The sequence below is a fragment of the Balaenoptera physalus genome, assembly GCF_965194825.1.
Source record: "Balaenoptera physalus genome assembly, chromosome: 13".
NCBI lineage: Eukaryota > Metazoa > Chordata > Mammalia > Artiodactyla > Balaenopteridae > Balaenoptera > Balaenoptera physalus.
In genome coordinates this window covers 12,225,760-12,251,945 of record NC_138892.1, presented here as the reverse complement: position 1 = coordinate 12,251,945, position 26,186 = coordinate 12,225,760, and the positions used below count along the sequence as shown (strand labels likewise).

General features: G+C 41.5%; 2 protein-coding genes across 30 annotated transcripts in view; one reads left to right on the top strand and one right to left on the bottom strand.

Annotated features, from left to right (window-relative positions):
* RBFOX2 (RNA binding fox-1 homolog 2) overlaps positions 1-26,186 on the bottom strand; it is a 264,208-nt gene that overhangs the window by 140,835 nt on the left and 97,187 nt on the right. The window contains exon 1 of one of the 29 annotated variants that reach the window (XM_082420806.1): positions 10,300-10,513. The exons of the other annotated variants lie outside the window; for them this stretch is intronic. Within the exon in view, the coding sequence (XP_082276932.1) occupies positions 10,300-10,314 (15 nt within the window). The 5' untranslated portion in view covers positions 10,315-10,513. Of the gene's footprint in view, positions 1-10,299; positions 10,514-26,186 lie in introns of those variants that run through there. 29 annotated transcript variants of the gene reach the window in all.
* The window catches only part of LOC309641106 (apolipoprotein L6-like), a 274,531-nt gene that overhangs the window by 187,471 nt on the left and 60,874 nt on the right, over positions 1-26,186 (top strand). The gene's annotated exons all lie outside the window — the stretch shown is intronic.

Genomic DNA, 26,186 nt, shown 5'->3' with positions numbered 1-26,186 from the left:
TGTGTTTGAAATGTTCCAAGAATGGGCAGAAGTATAGAAGAACAGGAGGTCAAAGACAGCCAGGGGAGCAAGTCATTTAGGACCTTACAGGCCAGTGCAGGGCGTTTGACTTTTATGCTGAGTGAGATATGAACCCACTGGAGAGTTTTGGCCAGAGGAGCAATGTAATGTGACATTTGAAAGGATCACTCTGGCTGCTGTGTTGAGAACAGACTTCAAAGAAGGGGCTGGAGAAGAAGAGAAGCAGGGAGGCTAGTTAGAAAATTATTATAATAATACAGGCAAGAGATAGTGGTGGCGTGGCCAGGATGAAAGCAATGGGACTCAGGAGTAGTTGTTAAGGTTTCATGGTCATTCTTGACACTGTATCTCTGCTTCTGCCAGTTCTCCATCTGACTTGTATCTAGTTAGTTCTCCCAGAATCTAGCTTAAATTACATCTCCTTCAAGAAACCTTTCCCAACCAATCTCATCCTCAGTGATTACCCATTTTTCCCAGCTCCTGTCAACAACTGCCCATACCACCTACCGACTGGCATGTCGTCTTTGCTACAACGCACGGTTATTTATCTATTTAACTTCTATGTCCCTATTTTGCCCCATTATCCTTGAGAAAGAAAATACTTTATAACTCTTGGTATCCTCATTTTGCTGCATAAAACAGATATTCAATAAATGTTCACTAATAATCAAATGGCATCACCTAGAAATTACTATCCCTCAAAAGAAATGATCATATACTCACTTTCTCCTTTAACTGCCAAAATCAAAGAGAGGCCTGACACGGCGCTGCTATCACCCAGGCCACATATCATCTGGGGCTACAGTCTGCAAGAGCTGCTTACTTAGCCACAACTAGTTTCTCTGGACCAATGGTTTTCAAAGGGTAGTCTCTGGCCCAGTATCATCAGCATCCCCTGGGAATGTATTAGAAATGTAAACTCCCAGGTACACTCAGATCTAAGGAATCTAAAACTCTGGAGATGGGCCCCAGCAATCTGTGCATTCTGATGCACCATAAAGTTTGAGAATTATTGCTCTGGCTTAGAGATTTAAGTAATTACCCTGTTTTTACAAGAGATTTCTGGAACGATTCCATCCTGGCTCACATCCTCATTCACCTCAACCATCATCAGAAGTCCAAGGCTTCTGGATGGCTTGCCCTGTACAGCTCTGCACAGCTGCTCTTCTGGTCCCGTCTCTGGCTCTCCCTCGCCCTCCTAAGCCCTCGCGGTCATGAGTTACCCTCAGTAACCTCTTCTATATACTCACTCTCTTCTCTGCGATGTTCCCTTCACCTTTTTGCTCTAAAGGAAACCTGACCACTCCTGAGAACACTGCTGCTTCTTCAGTAGGAGCTTTCCTCCCTCCCTCACATACCTCAGGCAGTGGCAAGCATCCTCCCTACTCAGCGCTACCATCTCATGTTGAACCTCACAGGTATCCTCCTCGCTTTCCAAGACTACTTCTACCCTCCGTCCAAACTGCAGATCCTTTGAAACAGGTGTCGCCTGCCTACCTCCTCAAGTCTTAGCACAGGGCTCCCTGTCTTCATCTCCTTTATTAGTTTTATCATTCTTGACGATCTCAACATCCACACAGTTGATTCATTAACTACTCTGGCCTCCTAGCTGCTGGTACTGTTTTAATGTGTTTAAGCGCCAACTATATTTTTTCACAACTTAACTGAAGCAACTGACCTAGCACCGTGTCCCAGCACTGTCATCACCAATAACCACACCATCTCCAAAATCTCAAGCGTCTCAAGCATTCTCCTCTCACACCATCAGGTTTGCCTGCTCTAGGAGTTTTCCCACGCTAGCATCTCTCCAGCCTCCTTCAGATCTCTAATCTACAGGTCGATCCTACTGCTTTTTCACCACCCTACTCCTCTCCTCCTCATGTTCTTCACTGCCTCCTAAGCCAGTTTAGATTCTAGGGTCCAACACTATACATAATCCTTTTCAAAAAGCCTTAGTTCCTTTGCCCCCTTTTCCCTTAGTCTAACTTACCTAGTAAAATCTCAATTCCTGGTTAAATCCAACTCTTGCATCTAAACAACAGAAGATTGCTGGATAAAAATCACACAACTGACTTACGACCACTCACTTAAGTTTATGACCACAGATTTTAAGCGTCCTACACCTCTCTAGTAAGTTCACTTCCCATTTTTTTGAGATGACTACTATTTCACACCTTGTCCTCTCTCCTCAAATCTGCGACACTTCTTCTCCACTCCCTGCACTAACACTTTCAGCTACGTTCATCTTACATGTTATAAAGAAAGCAGACACGCGCAGAGAACTCCCTCTTCTGCCTGAAACCAACGCCACCAGCCTATCTGGCTCTAAATCCACACACTCCGCCCTCCTTCCTATTAAAAAGAAAGAAAACTGCTTCTGGCCAATCCCTCTCTGTATGCTGGATATAGCAGACTTTGCTCCTGCAATTAGCCTCTTTCTTTTCAGCACCCTCAATTCTTCCCCTACTGGATCTTTCGTAGTGACAAAAGACATGTCTTGATATCACCTATCTTTTAAAAATTGTCTCTTGAATACACATGCCCATCTAGTAACTGCCCCAATTCTTTGCTCCACCCACAACTACACAATATTTCACTGTCTCAACATCTTCACCTACCAATTAACAACTCAACTCATTCCAATTGGCTTTTTTATCCCCATCATTCCAACTCAAACAGTTCTTACTGAGTTCACCAATGACTAACATCCTACCAAGGCCAACGACCAATTATTTGGTCTTAAGTAATCCAAACCCAACAACTTCTTCCCCAGAGTCTGTGATATCACATACTTGCCTTGTTTCCCTCCTACCTTACCCAATTCCAGTATCCTTTTAGACCTCCAGTGAGATGCCTCAGGGCTTCTACCTCAGCCTTATTCTCCAGTTACATTTTCTCCCAAGGCTTTAAATATGCACTGATGAATCTCGACCTTATACCTTCAACTCACATCTCTCTTCTGAGCTCCAGGCTCATATCAAATTGCCACTGAACTTCTCCACTTGGATATCTACTACACGTTTCAGACTAAACAAGTCCAAACCATAAATATTGTTTTTTCCTGTGTACTCTCTGTTCTGTTGCAAGGAAATGCCCCCTCCATCCTAATTCCTCAAACCAAAAGTTGAATAACCCAGATTTCTCTTTCATCTCACCACACACACAAGCCATCTTTAATCTTATCAAATTGCCCTCCAGAGTCTAAGCCATCTCCTCTTGCTTCTTGACCTCCCTTATCACTTTTCGTAAAGCAAGTCAACTCTCCTGCTGAAAATCTCCCAATACCTTCCCATTTTTAACCAGAACAAAATTCAAATCTCTACCACGGGACATGATCTGACCCTCACCTACCTCTCCAGTCTTATCTTCCTACGTTCTTTTTGTTCTCTACACTCCAACCACACCACCCCCTTTCTGTCCTTTGAATGCCCCAAACTCATTCCTATCTGAGGACTCTGTATTTGCTACTCCTTCTGCTTATAATGCTTTCCTCCCGTAGTTTGACAAGACGGTGTTTCTTATCATTTAGGCCTTTTCCACCCTAGCTAAAGCATTCAGGGTCATATTACCTTTTCTCTATAGCACTTACTAGTTTCTGAATTTATCTTGTTTGCTTACATGTTTACAACTTTCTTTTTCCAGTTACAGAATACAAACTCTATGGAAAAGAACTTCGTCTTGTTCATGCTCTTTCCCCACCTCTTAGGTGATCAGCACACAGTCGTCATCAATAAATGTGTTAACTGCTTGAGTCTCATTAATATAATCATTTATTTAGCCCCTTACAGTTTCCTGAGCTTTAAAAATATGCATGAGGGACTTCGCTGGTGGCGCAGTGGTTAAGAATCCGCCTGCCAATGCAGGGGTCACAGGTTTGAGTCCTGGTCCGGGGAGATCCCACATGCTGCGGAGCAACTAAGCCCGTGTGCCACAACTACTGAGCCTGCGCTCTAGAGCCCACGAGCCACAACTACTGAGCCCACATGCCACAACTACTGAAGCCCGCGCGCCTAGAGCCTGTGCTCTGCAACAAGAGAAGCCACCGCAATGAGAAGCCCACGCACCGCAACGAAGAGTAGCCCCCACTCACCACAACTAGAGAAAGCCCACATGCAGCAACGAAGACCCAATGCAGCCAAAAATAAATAAATAAAATTTAAAAAAAATTATAAAAATATGCATCAAACCAATTTCACTCAAAGTATAAATATAAATTCTGCAATAATAATAGAAGCCTCTTGTTATCTTTCTATATATAAATCTGATCACACCTGATCCTGCTTAAAATCCATCAACAGCTCCTTGTTGGAATAAACAAACATCTTTATTCAGATAATCTAGGCTCTAAAATTTAAAATTTTCATCCATCACTATTCCACTCACCCCACACATACAAGCCATGTGGAATTATATATGGTTCACAAACGTATATACTATCTCACCAATCTATCCCTTTTTGGGAAAGCAATGACCCTTTCCATGCCTCACCCACTCAGCCTGTCTCCTCCTCTGTAAAGACTCCTTTGAACTCCTAGATGCTGTAAGCTCTTCTGTCCTCTATCTGCTTTGCCTCCTGTTAAATAGGAGAGTTCTCCCTACTCCTAAAGCTAATCCCATCTTCTCAAAGCATAAGAGCAATCCTTTCTCTTCTCTCAAATACTCCACTTCTCCTTCTCAAATGAATTTGTTCGGCCAGCTTTTAAACATGACCAAGTCTCTTTTATTTAAAATAAAACAAACAAACCTTTCTCTGCTGCACATACTCTTCTGGCTACACTCTACATACCTTCAGAGTCAGTCAAACTTTTCCAACAACTGTCTACACTCACTATTCCTATCTCCATTTCCTTCTCCCATCCCCCCTCTGCCCCCAAACTCCTGAACTGACTCCATTCCCAGGATTCTGCCTTCATTAGTCCATCAAAACAACCCTTGCAAAGGTCATCAATGACCTCCACGTTGTTAAACCCATGGACATATTTCAGTTCTCTCTTCCTGCCACTCTTTTATCTTAGTTTCCTAATGTCCTGGTTTTCCTTCTGAAGAACAAGCTCTCGGAATCTTGTTCCCTGCCTTCTTTGCGGGTTCGACTCCTCTACCAGGTAGGCATCAACTTCTCTCCTTGCTCTACATTTTCTCCCTAGGCCAGTCTCATCTTCAGTCACTGACTTTCAACATCATCAAACGTGCCCACAGCTTCAGTTACAATTGCATGCTGGTTTCTCACAAATGTATAGTTTCATCCTCTATCTTTCCTTGTTATTTCCACACCTAGGTAGTCAACTATCTAAGCGGTATTTCCCCTTGAACATCTCAGAGTTACCTAAAAGTACTAAATCCAAAATCAAACTCATGATACCCTTCCTCTTCCCACCTACAAAAACACTTGGACCTCTTCCAAACCATGACACCATGCTGCCGACTGTACCTTGGGCACCTCTCTCAGGCAGTTCTGCTTCCTGCAGCACGTGCTGTCACTACCATTCTCTGTCCCTTGGACTATTACTCAGCCACCACCGAACTTCTCTCTGTACTCTTACTCCTCTCTAATCTGTGTAGATATCTTTTTTTAAAAACAAATCTAATTATAAACTCCACTTCAGCCTACTCCCAATCCTACTTAAAGTCTTTTAATGGCTTTTCACTGCCAAGTATCTATTCACAGTATCTGGCCTCCAATGTTAGCTGAACTGAACTATGTCTACATTTTGTGATAACTCAATTTACTATTAAGTCTAGTTCTCTAAATGCATAAACCAATTATGATGACAAAATAGGGATTAAAAAGTGAGTATTTAAAAATTAGCCTGACTACGACCTGAATAACAATAACAACCTTAATAGCCGCTGTTATTATTATCATTATGTTACATCTGCTTAGCACAAAATAGCTTCCAAAAATAGATTATTTCGATACTCTGTTAGGTATTAGTAGTCCATTTTAAAGATTAGAAAACCAATGCTGGAAAGGTTATACACTGACAAATGGCACCACTGAGACCAAAAACTGTTGTCTTTTGACTCACAGTCGATGATTTCCATGTTTTGTGATAAAGCCATCACTTACTGACTACTTCGTTTCTAAAATGGCTGATACACATTTTTCTAAGATTACTCCATTAATGCTCTCAAGAACTATCACATCCTTTTCACAACCTGGAAAATCTAGGTACATACAATTAAGTAATGTGTCTCAAGTAATTAATGGATATGGAAACAGAATTCAGGTTACCTCATTTTCATTTCTCTACTCCAGCCTGTATCAGGCTGAATGGTAGCAGTGATAAACCAGACACTACTGAACAAATAAAAGAAGATGTTAAGTGTGATGTAGGAAGCTCTGAGGCCAGACAGACCAGGGTTCAAATCCTACCTCTGCCAATTCTAAACTGTGTGACTTTAGCAAGTTACTGAAGTTTCTACTTTCTCCTCTGTAAAATGAAGATAACAGCTAATTCTCACATGTGTTGAGGACTGAAGTATATGCCTAACATATATGTTATTACTCAATAAACAATTTAAAAGAAACAAAATTAAAATATCAGCTTCTCCCAAAAGAAGATAGTATAAAAAAATAAATATTATACTCCAATAAAGATGTTAAAAAATAATAAATAAATAAATAAGAGCCACAGAGTTTTAAAAAAATATGGAATTGAGTTTCCAGCCCTGCCATTTACTAATTATCATGTACTCTTTCTTGGTCTCTTTCCTAACTTGTACAATACAGATAATGATTCCAGGCCCTTAGCACTGCTGTGAGGATGAAATAAGATGACATATAAAAGCACTTTCTTAACCGGAGAGCATCATGCAAAAATCATTATTATCTGTGTACACACACTGACTACCACTGTGTTATAAATTCTTTAAGGGCATGAGGATCTTTAATCATCTTTGTATTTGTAACAGCTAGTAGCACAGACCTCTGCCCACTATAAACATTCATTAAATGTTGGCTGAACTGATTTACTGAGAAGACAGGACTGAAATATAACAAAACAACAGTTCAAAGTGAAATACAGAAGTTCATCCATATAGAATATGAGTAAGAGAGAGCCTGAGACCAGTCTAGCTAAGATCAGCTCAGACGGGGAGAACACATCTTGACTTCTGGGAATTTAAATAAGTGGTCTATAATTTGGTTTCCTGGACATAAATTGTAAAATTATCAAACAAGTAAGTTCCCTCAGTACAGGAATCGTATGTCTCCCTCTGTCTTCCCTGCCTCTGCCCCCCACTTTCTCTCTCTGCCGCCCTCCCTGTTTTGGACAGTGAAGAGAAGATGGGGAGAATAAATGGCATAGCAAATACTTAGTAGCACTGCACCCCTCCAAATAAAAAAGTTTAGAAAAAATAATGGGGACGTTCTCCACCAGGAGGCAACTTTAACGAGCGTTCTCTAGTCACAAGTACTTAAAATACTGATTAACGGGAGACATTTCACATAAAACTAGTTTGTATTTATCAAAGTTCTCCCTGCATGAATTCAAAGGCATCCTTCACATGCTAGAGAAAATGTTCTGGGGTAGTGAGTGGTCTGCTGAACGTTCAAACCAAAAACCTGGCTTGCACTGGCTATTTACTGAGCATCTACTATGTGCCATACATCATGTTAAGCACGTTTCATAGATTATCTCAAATGTTTACAACAATCCTGGGTAACAGGCGTTATTTTCCCTATGTGATGAATGAAGAAACTGAGGTTCAGAGAGGTTAAGTGACTTGTTCATGGCCAAACAACTGGAAGTGAGAGGTGGGATTCAGACCTAGTAAAGTCTCTAAAACCTACATTCTTTGCACCGTATCGCTGCCCCCAATGCTAGCAATTTCACTATAAAGGAGGGTGACTCAACAGGGAAGTGGGGAGGAGATCTGACAAAAAGCCATGTATACAGCACAAGACAGCATTCTATCTCAGAGTTCTAGACGCACAGAAGCAAATTAACGAGCCGTGTCCAACTACACAACCCAAATGCCTGGATGAGCTGTAACTTCTACTTTTCGGCTCTGCAGGTTCTAAGAATGTCCACACTGCTCAGAGGTATTGACAACTAAATAAAGTTCAGCAGTTTTTCTAGAATGCTTAGAACAGTACCTTTAAGTCACTGCTGGTACCAAACCAAGCAGGCAATGGAGGTGATATATGCTTCACAGTTCTTTCATGCTTTCCAGACACTAACCTTTCCTGCACAACTGGATGTCTTCCTGGCACACAGAGTGCTACACAAAATTCACTTCCCAGAACTTTAGAATTAGAATAGATATCTTATAGATGCGGAAACTGCGGTCAGAAGACTCAAATGATTGTCCAGTGTCACCTGGCTGGGTACTGGCCTCGATAAAATTCTGACCTCCTATTCCTCGTCCAGTAAGTTTTCTCCACAGTAGCCCCTCAGTGCCTCCCACTTAATGCTTGACTACTTTGATTTCCTTCTCTAAGGAAATGACCTCGATCTCATGCAGCTATGGCTCCTTCTGGACATTTTCACTGAATCCAGCAAATGTTTGAGGCACTGGGCCAGACGATGCAGATCATGAAGAGACAGAGCTGACACGTTTTTTTCCCTCTGCACAGTGCTACCCCATCGTTCAGGTGTCATGGCACACATAGAAAATGGTAGTATTTTTATGGCACAAAGTGGCAAACTAGAGTACACATGGACCAAGTGACCTGGGGAATCCTGGGCCCCTCCTGGCTGCTCCCAGGGTTGAGGGCAACAGTTATCTTGGCGTACATGTTTCTCAATGCAGCATGTGGTACTCTGGCTGGAAAGCTCTGTTCTGGGGCTAACAAGCCAAGGGGATTGAGACAAATTTACAAATAACTGTAATATAAGCACAAAGGAAATAACTGAGGAGACTGTCACTGTCTGCTCTCATCAAACATAAATGAGTGGAAATGAGACTAATTCAACTTGCTTCCTTTTATAACTCCTCTTCCAAACAAATCAAAAGACAGAATAACCCATCCTCTGGTTAACAGGTAGTTCATCAGTCCCACCGATGAGGCTGCAAAGACCCTAGACACAGATGCCTCATTCAGAGATGAAAACTACTTAAAGGACATAAGTGTGTCAGAAAAGTTCTTTGACTTCTTCCAAATACTACAAAAATAAATCAACAGAGAGGAGAAAATTAGATTTCAAGGTCATATTCAGATATGAAGGGGGAAGCAGGAAAAGCAGCCCCTACACACACACAAGCTCCATTTCCATAAACCTAGTTTAAATTCTGCCGTCTGATATTTATAAATCTAGTCTGCCCCAGCCAAGTAGGTTTCTGCGATTCCAGACATCTAGGCTGAAGGGCAAAGGGCAAAGGGCAAAGTGAAACCTTCAAAAGCTGGCTAGTAGCCAAGGGCATCACATCTAGGAGGCTCCCTTAGCAACACACAACAACTGTCTTCTCAAGAGAAGACACTGCCATCTTTGCAAGGGACTACAGATGTTGTTTTCACAACTAACTGCAGGGGTTTTTTCCCCCTGTATTATTTTCCCTGTCATTCTCCTAAAAGTTACCACATTTCATAATTTAAAAGTCTCCCTAGTCCCAGTATGTTTCCCTCCATCCCAAATTACAACACCAGAGTTAACAATAAATTAAAATAATGTACGGTATTAAGTTCCTGGCAAAATATAAGATACTTTATAACGTTTGGTTATTAATTACTATTCTAGCTGCTACAGACGTGGTTCCTAACCATGGGCAAGTCACTATCTGTGACTTAATTACTTCCCTCATAAAATTTTAATAACAACAGTGACCTACTTCACAAGACTATTGTGAAGGACAACAAAAATTATTAGATAAAAACTTTCAAAGGCTAATTCCTAATTAAGCATCATACCACCTACTGGCTCTCAATATCTAATGAGACGCTTTGCTATCAAGGTCAGTGTCCCCCAAACAAAACACAGCCAGGCCCTGACCCACCAGGAAGATTGCAGCTCCTGGGATGACCGGCTCACTTCACCTGCCCCATGTGCCTTCTCCAAACCTCCCAAGCCTGGGGGATGGCACTGCACTGGGAGCTCAGCCCTTGCGCCTAAGTCTAACAAGGTAAACAACATTCTTAAAAAAAAAAAAAAAAAAAAAAAAACACAACCCAATGTCACAATCACGGCTAGGCTTTAAAACCCTCACACCTGTGAGGAGAAGGGGCTGTGGCAGCCCGTGCTCCGTGGGGAAGGCCATTTGTGCAGGAGCAGAATCTCGCAGCTTTCCACTCCTTATATGTGCAAGTGCAAGCCCTCACCCGCAGCACTCTGTACTCACCCAGAGGTACATCATGTCAGACCGGGCTGCTCAAACTCAGCGGCCAGTTGATCCTGGACTGCACAAAGGCCCTTCAGTGGACTGTAGGAAAGGAGGTGCCAGAATGGGGGGCCGAAGTTTGGGGTGGGGAGAACCCCCCCCAAATCACTTGAGTTTAAAAATCTAAAACCGACCCGTCTCCTCCCCCCTCCTCCCTCCTCTCCAGCTGACTGTTCTGTTGTTCTCTCTCCTCCCTCTCACCCTCCCTCTCTCTCTCTGGGAGTTCCCAGCCCCGTGTGTCTGAACCCGAGTGTACAGCACATTCGCTCTGTATTTGCCTTCAGGGAATCTCTCTCTGTCATTCTACTTCTAGAAACACAATCATCACTCACAGAGATTATTGCAAAAGGCAGGGATGGGCGGGGTTAGTAATAAACCACGGGCACCAGCTTCTAGTAGCTAGACATCAACTAGTGTTAAGACGGGTTCTTTAAACATGAATGAAGCAATCAAAAAAACTCTGCCCTCCAAGATCAAGGGGAGTAAGCCAAGACTCCCCTCTGCCCCAGTTCTTCTGGAGCCCCTTGCAGAAGCCAAGCGTGAACAGAGAACCTGCTTGGAGCCTACATTCCCTCCCTGCCAGGTCAGCCTTATGCCACTATTCTATAATAATTCACTAACATTCTACCAATCATAATTCTGAATCTTAGAAGATTTTAAAATATAGGAAAAATTATATATAAGCTTGAATAGGTTTTCATCTTTTGTATTACTACCACCCTAGTTCAAATCAATAGAGCCTCCCCTCTAAAGAGAGGAAAAAACAAGGGGTTTAGAATCAAGTGGATTTTGAGCCCTACCACGTTGTAGATTCTTTACTAGGCATGGGTATGGGGCAGTGTATGAAGCCTGGGTTTGAAATCTGGGTCTATAATTACTATCACCATGGCCTGGGGAAACTTATTTAATCTGTCTAGGCCTCTGTTTCCTCAAGCAAAAACTGGGTATAACACTCCTTTCCGAGTTGCTGCAATTAGATAGAATGATATCGCTATGTAAACTATCTGCCATGTCCCTGGTGACCATGATTTCTAATTTAGTTCAGTTCAAACATTTACTAAGTTCCTCCTATATGCCAGGCATATTTTTGTCCATTATGTTCAATGGTGAACAACAAGAATTATCTAATCATCTGTCCCAGTGGTTTTTATTCAGAAAATAACTGACTTCTCCTCCATATGCCAATGCCCATGCTCTTTCCTTACTTCCCTACCCATTTTTCCATGTTCGAATCCCAAACCCACCCCAGCTGTAAGTGACCTCTCCTCCTCTGTAAGCCTGGTGTTTGTACCGCAGCACTCACCACTCCTGCCAGTTACTGTTCCAGGTACTTACCTGTACCTACCAATCTTACCCCATTTATTCACATTTTTTCAGGGCAGGGTTCATCTCTTTTGAGCCATGGAGTCTTTTGCACAGTACCTAGCACACAGTAGGTGCACAATACATTCTCAGAGGACTGTGTGTTTTGAGGAATATTTTATTCCTTTAACTTGTTAAAGGAAAAACAAAATAAAAACAAAAACAAGAGGCCTTCCACCTTCCAGCTGCCTCAGGGTTCTGTTCCCCTCAGACATGTTGAAACAGCTCTCTCCTGCTCATAAAATATCCAAGTAAGGTCTGCGAGTCTCACATTCAAGGCAGGCCCAGCGCAGGTACGAGGTACCTTCCCTCTCCCTACCTGACACTTCCTGCTGTCGAGAGAGCTCTGTCTCCTGCTACGGTGGGGTGTCTTTTTCTCTCAGAGTAGAAGTGAAGTCACTTTTCCTTTTCTTCCACACTAAAAATGTGCCTTCCGCAAGACAGCTTAGACCTCTTCCCTCCTCCCACCTCAAACTCCCACTTGTTTACACTCGGAGAGGTGGGGCAAGTATTCTTCTCAGCCTCACCCAAACCTTTTCTTTTTCTTTATGCAGAACTTCTTTGCTTCCTCTGAAGTCAGGATTACCTCAGATCCAGTACAAAAGAGGAGTAAGAACTTCCATGTCTAAAACGGAGACAGCCTTTTTTCTAAAATGGGAAAACAAATCTCGGCTTTCTATAAACTGTTACTTAGCGTCTGTTATATAATCAATTTTTACATGTAACTTTCCCCTCTAGTCTCATAGCCCATGCCCTCTCTTAAGTCCCCAGGCTTTCCTATACTCCATTCTAAACAACTGTATTAAAATCACACTGTGAAGAGATTACAGTCCTTTCAAACTCTTTGAAGACACAAAATTGTATGGTGCCGTGGGCCCAGGTTTGATCCCTGGTCGGGGAACTAAGATCCCACAAGCTGTGTGGCATGGCCAAGGAAGGTGGGGGCGGGGGGGGGGGCGGGAAGGAGACACAAAATTGTTAATACTCATTCATTCTTAACCAAGTACCAAAAAAAAAAACCACAATAAAATTTCATATATTGTCACTTTATGGTGTTATCTTTTAATCAAATTTAGGATGGGATAATGATACCGCTGTTCTCCTGGAGCAAAAGCAGGAGAAAAATACATACAGAAACGAGATCCTTGAAATGAAATTTTAAAAGTTTAAATATGTCACAAAAACTCTGATAACTACCTCCAGAACTCCCATGAGTGGAATCTTTGTAAACTTCTTTGGAACCACAGGGAGTTCATAAATTTCTACTGTCAGTGCATCTTTTCCTTTTCTGATCATAATCTTAAGAATCGGGTGAACAGTCTGTTCTATATGTTTTCTTCACTTAAAAAACAAAAAACAAAAAATCCCACAGGCAAGTTAAGTGGATCTTTTTAATTCATGCTCCTGCATGTCCACATTTCCCTAACCTTAAAAAAAGAAAGGAAGAAAAAGAAACAAAGAGGTACGAGAAAACAAAATTCTTTCAAATCAAGTCAAATAAGGAAGGCTCTGCTTTGTCGCTATGCAGGATCCAGATTAAGAGACACAAAGGTATAACAAATGCACTCGAGGAAGACCCTCTGAATAGGATCCCAGTCTTACACACAGGATTAGGACGCACACATGCTTCCTTCTATCAGGAGAACACTTTATCAGGCTGCTTAAAGGTTCTTTGAAACTTATCAGCCTCTATATTAGTTCGGAGGAGGGAACATGTGAATTGAAGCATCAGAGAAGGAGCTCTTCTCGGGAGGGCCCACAGAAGAAGTCTCGCATGCTTGCTCCTGAGAAAGAAAAATCAGATTATCTGGGATAGCAATATGGGTGCTGCCAGTAATTCTAACCTGATAATGCATCCTGAATTCCTGCTTCTGAAAGCACTGGATGTTGTAATGTGAAGAGTCTGCTGGGCAGAAAGGGTCTGAAGCCACATTTTTGATTCTCTGCCTCAAAGTCTAACAATTGAAGAGGCTGCATGCCAGTTTCTCTGTGGGTGTTAAAGGCTGGTGGGGAAAGTGTGTACATCTGGGGAACCAACACAGTTTTGCAAAAATATTCCTGAGAAATCAGGCACTGCAAATTTTTCAAAAGAAATATGAAGCAACCCTCTCTACATAATTTCTACTCCTTTCACTTTCAGGACTGTTAGAGACAACACAGACTCACCACAGCAATGAGCTATAGAAACGGACCATATGAAGTCCAACTGAATTTGACTCAAAAAGAAAAAAAAAAGTTGAAAGAATGGGGCTCTTTTAACCTCATTTCCTCTCAGCTTAAAATAGCAAGGATTCCCACAGGGCAGTTCTCTAATAGAATCTTGCTCCTCAAAATGTGACCCACGGACCAGCAGCAGCCGCAGTAGCGTCAACTGGGAGCTTCCTAGATAAGGAAGAATCTCAGGCCCCGTCCAAGACTTACAGAGTTAAAATCCACATTACGACAAAAGCCACAGATGGGTCACAGCACACTGACGTCTGAGAAGCTAGTCTAGATAGAGCACTGTCCTCACGTAGCAGCACAGACTCGTGCAAGACAGGGGTAGATGCTGCTGTAGCTTTCCAGTTAGGGCATCTAAACCACTCTGGAACACTCACCAGAGAGTGAGCATTCCCACGCTGCGTGCTGACTGCAATATAACACCACCACCAGTTACTATTTACTGTGAACATACTATGTGCCACAACTCTGCGTGCATTATCTCACTGCATCTTCACAATATCTCTGTAAGGGAGGCCCTACTTTAGCTTTTTCACACATAGAAGAAAATTGGGGATCAAAGTGGCTCTACACCTTGCTCATGGTCTGACGGCTAGTGAGGAAAGGAGCCACAAGTGAAACATAAATTTGTAAGACTCCAAGATCGGTCCTACATCACACTTTTTCACTGATAAAATCAAACCAAGACTGCCAAGCTCACTGGAAAATTCCCGCTGGATATAACCTTGCACTCTACCTCTGCCCGTTACCAAGACTTCAAACAATAAATGATGGAGATGAGGTTTGGAACTCAGTGTACACACACTGTACGTGAGCGTCCAAAGGCTGTGGCTCTGGTCAAGCGCTGCTGCTATGACAGACGTCATTAAGAGAATGATTCTGGAAACCTCTTATGAACTGTGGTTACCTTCTATGATGTCTACAGTGAGCTCTAGACACATACACAGAGAAAAGGGTACATCCCAAAGCTCAACTCTCGGAAAAGCTACAGGCAAATAGATTTGTTAGAGCTCTGACCCCCAGTTTTAGGGAACCCAGGGTGATCATCCCTAAAAGAGGAAAACGTATTATCTTAAGAGCTGTGTTCTTCCTCATTATGTTTCAATCATATTCTCAAATAACCTCCCATCCTTCTAACTAACTTGCTCCAGTATCCCCTCCGCTACAAGCTCTGACCTCATCAACCACTTGTTCATCATCTGCCCACCCCAGTCCTGTCTTCCACTCCCTCCTATGCCCAACTCTGATTCCATGGTCCATGATTATAATCCCTCCCTTGCAAATATCTTCAATCATTTGTTCTCTCCATCACTGGCATTTAGCAAAACTCCAATCCTGGTTAAATACAATTATCTGCCCTCTCTGTGCCTGTTCCCAACCCACTAAATGTTGCTGGAGAAAAGCCACATGACCAAGCTGACTGGCTTCACTATATACTCATGATCAGAAGCCTCAACTGGGCACTTGGCAATGCCAAGCAGTCCTAACAAAGCTGCCCCTGGAAGCTTTCTCACTCTCCAAAATGACTACTTCTTACCTTTCCCTGAAACCTACTTCAGTCTCTCCCCACCACCCAATCATCAGCTGTTGCTCTCTCCAACTACTTCACTTTAAAAGAAAAGCATTCAGATAGTCTCTTCTGTGCACCAAATCCACAATCCTACCTAGAAACGCATGCATTTCCTCCTCCTCACATTCTGTTACAATGAAGGGAGCATCCCTTGCATCAAAGGCCCATTTCACTACTTGTGCTCACACCCCACCCCACCCCCGGTGCCTGTGTAAGGACCATGCTGCTCTGTTTATCACCCCCTCTCTCCTGCCTCATCACTCTCTCCCCTCTCCACTCATCACTGTCAGGCCAACAATAAACATATGTCCATCTTCAGAAAACCTCCCCTCTGCCCTCACACACTGATGGGGAAAGTGTACCTTGGTAGCACCACTTTGGGAGTCTGTTTGGCCACATCTATCAAATTCTGAAATGTGCCTGGCCTGTGGCTCAGCAATTCTACCTCCAAGGAACCTATCTTAGAAAATCCCCACAAGTGTAGAAGGAAGTTCACCACAGCAATCTGTAAGAGCAAAAACTTAAAAACATAAATGTCCAATAATAGGCAAGTAACTAAATGAATCAAGGTTTAAAAAAAATCGTCCTTGGACACCTCACCTCCCTCCAGCTACTCTCTCCATTTCCTTGCTCACCACTTCACAGTAAATCTTCTCAAAAAAAGAATCTATACCCGTTTCCACTTCTTCACCTCTCATTTCTTCTTCAGTCTACTCAAAATAAAGTTTCCAAGCCCTCCACTCCATTAAACCAACTGGTCAATGTCAACTACATCCATGCTATTCAATCCAATAGACATTTTGCTGTCCTGAACTTATCTGACCTCTTAGCAGGATTCAACAGAGTTGGCAACCTTCTTAAAACACTCTCTCCTTCTACCTTCTGAGATACTACAATCCTGGTTTTTTCCTGTGCATCACTGATTACTTCTTCTCAGTGTCTTTTTTGGCTTTTCCATTAACAGACCGCTAAAAAAGGAAGTGTTCCCCGGGGCTCAATCCTGAGTCACCCTTCTCTCTCTGAGTTGTCTCAACCAATCCCACTGCTTCAAATACCATCAACATGCTAATAATTACCAAATTACATCCTTATCCTAGACCTCTTCTCAGGCTGCAGTATGACTACTTAGCTGCCTCCCAAGCATGTCAAACATAACACTCCCCAAACTGGGCTCTTAATTCACCACCACCACCACCCTTGAAATTGGTATACCCTTGGTGTTCTCTACCTCAGTAAGTGGTACTACCTGGCAATTACAAAAGCTAAAGACCCTCCCCTTACCCCTCACATCAAACCCATCACACGTCCTGTGTGTCTGACTTGTCTTGATCTCCACTCCACCACCTGAACCCAAGCTACCATCACCTCTTACCTGAACATCGCAATAATTCCTCCCCTCCCACTGCTGCTCCCCTTCAGAACACTCATCACATAGTAGCCAGAGGAACTTTCTAATCAGATCATATCACTCCTTTGATTCTATAGCTTCACATTACACTTAAATTCTTTTTCTATCTGAAGTCCTTATAACGGCCTTTAAGGTGTTATATGATCTATCTGCTAAGTGCCCACTTCTCCAACCTCATTTCATATCATTATATCGCCTTCGATCACTATGCTCTAAATACACTGATCCTGTGTCAGTGCCTCATTTAGAGCAAGTCCATCCCTCTCCCCGGCACCCTTTCAGCCCCTTTATCCCCTGTTCTTGACATCCCTCCTCATCCTTCCTTCATTCTCTGCAAGGCTGGCTCCTTATCTTTCAGATCTCAGCTTAAATAACACCTCCTCAACTAAAGCTCTCCAGACCACTCTCTCTAGTTGGAGGTCCTTCCCCTCAAACCCTTATTCTCTATATTACTGTGCTCTGTTTATTTTCTTCCTAACAGTTATCAAAATCTATAATTAGTTAACGTATTCATTTGTTTTCTTATTTGTTATACATTTCTCCCTTAGAGAGTAATATTTTGTGTATATCACATACAACTGAGATCTTCTACTATGGGACAGTTTATCCTTTGACTTTTTGCTAGGGAAGGTCAAAGTTATTTGTAGGAGTTTCTGGCACTCAGGCAACTGTCTAACCAAGTCCTATAAATAAAGTTAGAGCGCAACTAATATCACCCTAGTTACCAAAAGGACTCAAAGTTTTATCACAGCTACAAACCATAAACACATGCCAGCACCAATGGCTTTAGAATGTTACAGTTTGAAATAACCATTATATTAATGAAAAAGCAATTCTAATTTAATCATTTACTTTAAGCTAATTTGACTATTACATTCCAAACTGCCTTCTTTCCAATACTATAAATGCATTTTTCTCAGTACAATAAAATTATAGCATCCCAATCCAAGCTTCACTATAATCAAGCTCGTTGTTAATTATTTATAGTCTAGAACCATACGTCCAATGCACTAGCCACTAGTCATGTGTGGCTATTTGAATTTAATTTTAACTAATTAATTAATATTAAAATTTCTGTTCCTCAGTCACACCTGCCACATTTCAAGTGCTCAAGAGCCACATGGGCCTAGTAGTTATTATATACTGGACAGAGCAGATATAAAACATCTCCATCATCACAGAAAGATCTCCTAGACAGAGCTGTTCTACAACATGGTAATAACCAGGAAGCAAAAGGCCCTCTAAATACCCAGAATATCAAAATGTTCACACACTTTCATCAGCAGGAAAGCTCCGCCAGGCCTTCTCTTGAATCTATTCATTTTTATTTTAGAAATATTTCTGCCCTGATTATCTGGCTACTTACTCACTGAAATTTTAAAAAGCAAAACAGGAAAGGGAACTAGGAAGCAGTAGGGAATAAGTACCAGAGGAAAGAGGAATATTATGTGAGAGGCAGCCTCATCAGATGCAACAGCGACCAAGAGAAAAAAAATCTAAAAAGCAGATAAGTTATCAAAAAGCAGAAAGATATCAAAATGGGGTCATTTAGTAAGGCAAAACCAGGAAAAGCTCCTGAAATAATCCCTCTTTTTTAGTCCTAAACAATAACTGATGTTGATAACTGTGTTAAAACCAGTAAGAAAAGTATAACTGGTAAGAAGAAAGTAAACTGTATAGTTAAATAACACATTTTAGAAGGACTTACTTCCAAAATAAATAAATCTTAAACATCTAGATGCTTAAAGAAGGGAAAATCCTCTCAGCTAGTTGGAATACTTGATCACTAAAAATAACTCATTCCTAAAATATTCTGCATAGTCAAACTCAATCCAAGAGTTCAGTTTAACCAATATGAACGAATGCTGCTTGCAGAGCAAGTACAGACATGAGAATAAGACAAGGTTCTTCTGTTAATGAATTACAGTTCAACCAGACAATGGAGCACCATACAGCCTTGGGGGTGGAGAGGGGAAGAGGAAGCTCTTCAAGCGATAAAAGGAAGGTTCAGAACAATGTATAGCACAGTGTCACTGAATTTTTTTTTTTTTTTCTAATGAGGAATTATACACAAAAAGGAAAGCACCCATTGCTTCTAGGGTAAAGACACTGGGGGACTCAAGACAGGAAATGGGGAGCAACTGTTCACTACATGACCATTTGGTACCTTTTGAATACTGAATCATGTAAATGTATTATTTATCTAATAAAAACCTATAAAACCTTAAATTAAAAAAAAAAAGCAAGTTCTCTACACCCAAGAAACATATAATCTAATAGCTTAACCAGGCTTCAAAAAACCAAAGGAAAAATTACACTTTTTCTTTCACCAATGACTAGACACCTAAATATTTAACACATATTTTATTCTTACTAAAAAGCTCACTGTATGCTATTTGAAATCCCAATAAACTGATTTCGAAAAACTCCAAGTTGATCTTAAAAGGAAATTGCAGTGATCCTTATTATCTTGTATTAACTGTTTAAAAAAGCGTTTGGGGGATTCCCTGGCAGTCCAATGGTTAGGGCCCCATGCTTTCACTGCCAAGGGTGCAGGTTCGATCCTTGGTCGGGGAATTAAGATCCCGCAAGCTGCGAGGCGCAGCACTCCCCCGCCCCAAAAAAAGGTGTTTGCATAAAGGTGTATACGTCAAGAAAAAAATCATTTTATTGGATAATACAGCAAAGATTGGTTGAAAAGCTCCCAAAGAAGCTACAAATGGTCTTCTGCACCATGTGGGAGGCAAGGTCAGGTCATTCTGATGGTCCCTGAGGTTGAGAATGCTAGTGGTTTCGCAGTATCCTTTCTTCTTCCTTAGTAACAAAACCCCAGTTTTCATTCTAGGACATTAATATACACACCCTCCAAGAAAGGACTTTATCTCCCAACCTCCATTGCAGCTAGATGTGGCCATACACTAAGTTCTGGCCAATGAGACATTAGTAGAAATGTTATGTGGGACTTCCTGGAAGTCTTCCTAAGTAGGGGAGGGGACCTCTTTTCCTCCTCCAAACCACTCTGTGGAAATGCGGGAATGATAGCCGGAGCTGTAGCAACCATCTGGGCCACATCCTACAGACAGAGAAGCAAGGAGCAGTAAGGATCCTGGATCCTTGATAACCACTGAACACTGACTGCATCAGCCCTGGGCTGCCTACTTCCAGACTTCGTTTCCATGAAAGACGAAGCCTTGTTTAAGCCACTCTGGGGCAAGGGGAGGGGAAGGAGGATGGATTCTGTTACAGGTAGTGAACTTAATCCTAAGTGATACTTTCAAGAGTCAATTATTTTACTGTAACTTTACAAATCAAAATTCAGTGTCACAGAAAGCTCTACACACATAAATAGCGTACAGCCCTCATGACTAAGACAGAGACTGTCAAAGAATCCTGAAATGTCTAGGCTGGAAGCCTAGGCCAAAAAGTCAGCTAGTCTATCCCCCTAATCTGCTATCCCTGACCATTCCACACCAATATGACAGAAATAAAGTTTCAACTTAACGATTCCTGTATTTTAGTAATGAAAAAAGTCATATATATATATTATATATATATATAATATATATATACACTCTCATTTTCATCATCTGTAAAATGGAAGTAATGACACAGGGATGTCTTCAGACCCCAACACAATAGAGTATGTTAGCTATTCTGTAAACAGAGCATGATACACTATCATTACCATTACAATTACCACTATAACAGCTGATTGGTAAGTGTGAGGCACAAAAGAAAAATTAGGTGAAACCAATTAGCCAGATCTTGGGTCTGGAGCTCAAGGAATTCCATGAACTTGTCAAACCTCTTTCACCAACTTTCTTATCTCGTTATCTATCAAAAAATACTACATCAGGAACTTCAGTTTCCTTCTTTAAAGCACTGGGGAAAAGAAAGGAGTTGAGTGGCTGTAAGGGGAGAAAAAGTACAGTAGTAAAGGGTTTAAAGCAATTAGCGAATATGATGTATTTGAAATATATACCCATGTTTTTAGCATTTCATGGGCTGTCAATAGGTGGTCCAACCATTTACAAATTGATGCTAGCAATATTTCTATTCAGTTTGTTCATTCAAAAGAAAAATACTAAACACATGTATACAGTTTCTACCGAGTATGCAACAAAGTGTCATTTAAGAGTGAGACGCCGTCTTTGAGAAATAAGGATAATATGTGAGGTCCTCCAAGCAGGATGATTTTTAACCTGTGCACTAAGGCATAGGCAGTATATTTAAAACAAAAATAGCTTAATCACTTTCATTTTCCACTTAAAAATGATTTAACTTCTCCAAAATTGGTTTTGAAGTCAAAAAAAGCAAATGATTTCATTTTTTGAAGGCATTAACTCAACTATGAAACCATTTCTGGTGACTACTTTAATCCATAAACACACTGTACATGAGTCACACTGTGCTCTGTTGTTCAATTCATTAGATTTTGAAAAGCATTCCATGGTCAAATAACTTGGAGAAATATGCTTTAAGCAATTTTACTATTTGTTGAATTTCAGTTTTTCCTAGTTTTCTAACAGGATACTAAAATTAATAGATGCTTCTTACTAATTTCAAATATACTCATAGGAAGAAAATAAGCTATCCAGGGGCGTCAGAGATTAGCTGACAGGCAGATACATGCCAAGAATTTGCTGCACCATTTAAAGGGCTACAATCAGGATAACAAGAGTGTGAGAAACAAACTCAGACAGCTTGAAGGTTTTTGTTCCCCAGAAGGGATACCAAGGTATGGCCGATTTACACACCCTTCTGCTCTGAATGGCCATATCCAAGCAGATTTAATTAAGCAGTTAAGATTTCTGAAGAATTAGAACTATTCTACCTCTCCTAGATGATACACTTATCATCTGTTTATGCCCATTTATGAGTCTGAATGTACAACTAGGGGTTGCGGGTCTTCTGAACCAGCAGAAGAAAAATGAAATAACATTACCTTCTGAGAAGGCAATCCATCTAACCCATGCTAGACTGGACCAGACCACTCTGTCCCAGATCTAACTGATGGCTTCAAAATCCAAGTTCTCCCAAAAGTTAGTATGTACCAAACTCTATAAACTTCTTTTCAGGCTATGACTACATTTTTAATAACATAAATGAGTTTAGTGGGACTTACTTTAATCGCTTCTGAAAGATAGTTTATTTTTAGTAAATATAATAGTCCCCCACATGGGAAGCTACAACCATGCCAAAAATGTCCTAAGAGGAGATAAAATCCTATTTATAGAGCTATCAGTTGCTCCTTGCTTAGGTTGTAACATAGTTTCCACTTTAAGCCTGATATGACCTCCCCTGACTTCTCTGGTCTCTAATGTTCTTTTCATCTTGAAGTTTCTCACATTTATCTTTATCTCCACAGGGTACTTAAATTGAGCTACTATGGAGTGGGGGGAAGGGAGAAGGAAAGAAACTCCTTTCCCTAAACCTTCTCCTGCCTGAGAGTTTTAGGTAAGTTTCAGGAATCTAAAAAAGGGAAAAGAGGAGTTCTTCATTGGGTGGGCTTTGAGGAAGGAACCTCATAAATAAATATTCAGCAATCATCAAGGATACTGCCACAGTGAGCCATGTACACGGCAAATGGGCCTACTGATATCTTTGTCTGTGTATGACTTAGTTTGAAGTCTTCCATCTTTTAAAAACCCAACAAGAATAAATGTCAAGGTACTTCTAGTATAGAGAATACCATACTCAAAAGCTAAGGCGGGGGTGGGGTGGGGTGCTAACCAGGGAACCAAAAGATAAATATAAGAGATTAAAAAATTTTTTTCCTAAAAATGTGATTTCCTCAGGGATTAAACTGTTGTTGTTGTTTTACATTAGCTGCTGGCACCTTTACACTCCCCACTTAAATTGCTAACTGTGGAACCTTCATTCCCCAGTCTCTGGCTACAACTCCATCAACAATTCTAGAAGGGTACTTACCTTATCCTAATTCAGTGAACCATTTTCACTGTTTCCTGTCACTAGCAGTGGCAACACCCAAACCTCATCTGACCCCCGCCCTGCCCTGCTGCATACCTGGACGAAACTGTAAATGAACCTTGTCTTTACCGCTCTGGCAAAATCCTAACCCCTTTCATCTCGGAACCCCAGTAAAATTTGCTGTCCCTAGCTCACTTAATTTTTAATGTTCTTAAGCATATACTGCTTTTGTTATTAATTCTGTGTTTGTACGTCTTGCTTCCTAAATGAGACTGCAAATTCCACTCCATTATGAGTTCCTAAAGGGCAATGGCCATGTCTTATTTATCTCAGAATAATCAGTGTCATGCCAAGCGATTGGTATATAATAGGCACACAAGTAAACATTGTTGAAATATTTGTTAAGTTGATCTGGATGGTGGAGATCATGTAGTGAGTTTACTTCTCTTATGTGAATCTCTCATTGCACACAATCAGGAAAGCCCAGTATCACTGTGGTAGAATGGAATCACAAGCAGTTCGTGAAAAGAGTTAGAGAGAAGCAAAAGGCCATTAAGTAACACCAACCCACCTTCCACTGGATTCTCAACATCATCCTCAGGTGCTCAAAGAGACGGTAGGCACAGCATGTACCAAATGATGAAGCAAATGGTAACAGTTCCCTACCCCAAGAAAATTTTATCTGCTTTCCTCCATCGACTTATATATAACTCATCCTCTGAGGGCTACCTCTTCCTGCCCACCCCAAACCACAGTGAAACCCCTAACTCTCTGGAATCTGATGAAAAGCAGCCACTAATTTAGCATTTTCACTTATAACAAGAAGGGATGGATTTAAATTTCAGTAAAAATAATTCAAACTGAACTTTAGTAAAAGTTACCTGATTATAAAAGTTGGCAAAGATCAGAAAATACTTCCCTTAATTTTTTTTCCAACTGTGAAGTTTACCATATAAACTGGTATTTCCCTTTTTAAAAGAAGGCATATGGATTTTCTGGGGTGATCAGAGCTGAGGCATGGGCATGGATGATTAAAGTGAACTCTCAAGATCATTTTCCAGAAGCAGCATGGTACTGAAGAAAGAACTTAGGTTTGGAAGTGAAACAGACCTGGAATCGAAGTGCCAAATCACTCACTAGCTGTGACCTTGAGCAAGTACTTTAGCCTCTCTTAACTCTGTTTCTTCATCTATAAATGCAAGTTTATCATGAAAGTTAGAAATAATGTACATAAAACACATAGGTCAGTGCCTGGCTTAATAATTTACAATTGTTAATAGATTTGCTTATTGTCATTTTTCTTAGCTCACAACAAAAAGACAAAATGACTCCTTCACAAATCTGACATTTTAGGGCTACTACTATAATTTATTGTAAATTGGTAGCAATACAATATCGATAGGAAGGCACCTAAAGAAAGCTATTTCCTCTGTGAATTTAAAAGTAAAACTGCAGAAGAGAAACACAAAGTGTTCCACGGGGCAAGATGTCCCTAAACCAGATAGCTAGGATAATTTTTAAGATACTGTAGTAAATAATCAAGCTCTCAGAAAGAGGGAGCTTCTGACAGGGGGTATAGATATCACAGCAATTCCAAGTAGGGATAAACCCAATATTGTGGTCTCTAGCTCACAGAAAAGCTTTGAATAAAGGAGATTTTAAAAAATCTCCTCAAAATTCCACCCCTCCCTTAAACTAGAGATACTCTCACCTGACAATCACAAACACAAGGCAAAGAGAAAAGGAAATACCTGCACCTGCATGAGGAAAGGGGGATGCTGAGGAAGCGGGAGATGTTGGCTCTAAAGGATGAGAACTTTCCTATGATGCAAAGAGAAAACTGATGGCTGCACCATCTTCTTTTGCTGCTTTCAGGAGATGGCAGGAATGTCTAAGTCATTCACCTGCTCTAGTAACAGGGCTGCGAAAAGGGAGACAGTAGTCCTTCTGTAGGGCAGAGCTAGAAGCTAATTAAGGAGTTAAAACTTTCAGAGTATTAGAATGAAAATGCTGGAAGGACTTTTAGGGCCTTTCTAGCCAGCCAGTAGAATGGAAGAAAGTCTGGGCATTAGAGCCAGATGGGCCTTCCTAGCTATTTGACCTTAGGCAAGTTGGACAGCCTTTCTAGCCTTCACTCTTCTCATCTATAAAATTGGGTGAACAGCATTAGCATTTGCCCTGCAGAGGGCAAACTGTAAAAAGCAAACTGCTTCAGAATAGGTACGCAACACAGGGTTAAATGCTTTCTCCCAGACCCTCAGGCTAGCCGTACGTAAAGACTGGTGGCTGATATAGACAGCTATGTCATAAATGTTCGTTCTGTCCCTCTCCTTTCCCTCTAACTTAGCAGAAAAGGGATCAATTCCAAGTAGGGAAAGTAACTTTCCCAAGGTCATGCTGCTGGTTATTGGCAGAATTAGGGCTTAAAAAACCAGCTTCTTCAAGCTCAATGCATTGCACCTTGCCTCATTAGGGGCCTTCCCTTGGGGACAGGGCAAACTAACTTAACATTAGATGGGCTCAGAGTCAAGGCGAACAAGAGAACAAGCTAACTGCAATGTCAGGAGCTCACTGCGATTCAGACACCCAGGAGTTAAACACTCCGCTGGCTAAGGCTCCAGAGAGCTGCGGTTGGGCACACTCCTTCTGGGAGGAGGCCAGAGAGGCACTGAAATCCATTCCCTGGCGTGATTGGTCGGTTCCCAGAGGGGTGGGGAAGAGGAAAGGGAGAAGAATGTCACCCGATCCCCAAGGGTAAACAACAGCAGGAGCATCTGCTCAGGTTTTCAACTAAAACTGTGAAATATTTCTGAACAGTTGACCACCAAACTCGGAAGACTGGGACCTCTGACCTTCATGAACAAGAGAGTTCTTGTTCTTTAATGACCAGATTCTCAGTGATACATCTGGATGAACAAATGCAAAAAGACAGTTTATGATTTCCACAGTGCCGAATGCTCATGCTCTAGGTGCTGTTAATCACCCAGCTACCCTCCCTCCTGCGCCTGCCCTTACAGAGAAGAACCCAGCCTGCTGCTTGCTACTTAAACTCTGACAATCACATTCCCTCCTCCGAATTCCTCTCCTTCCTCTTTAAGAGGAGCCCCCTCCTTTGTAAAAAGGATATCTTATTGCAAGATGCAACCTCTCTGTAATTGTGTTAGCACACATGTGCAGAGCAGAGAGAAGGGAGGGTCTGGGGAGAGAGAAACCTAATACCTTGCCAAATCCACTGGGAAGTCTGCCCGAGTTATTAAGCCAGGACGGGGCCACTTAACTGAATTGGTTGAGGCAATGCCCTTCAGTCCTGGCTGCATTCTGCCCCCAAGGGAGAATGCAGAAGGGCTGTCTCCTCAA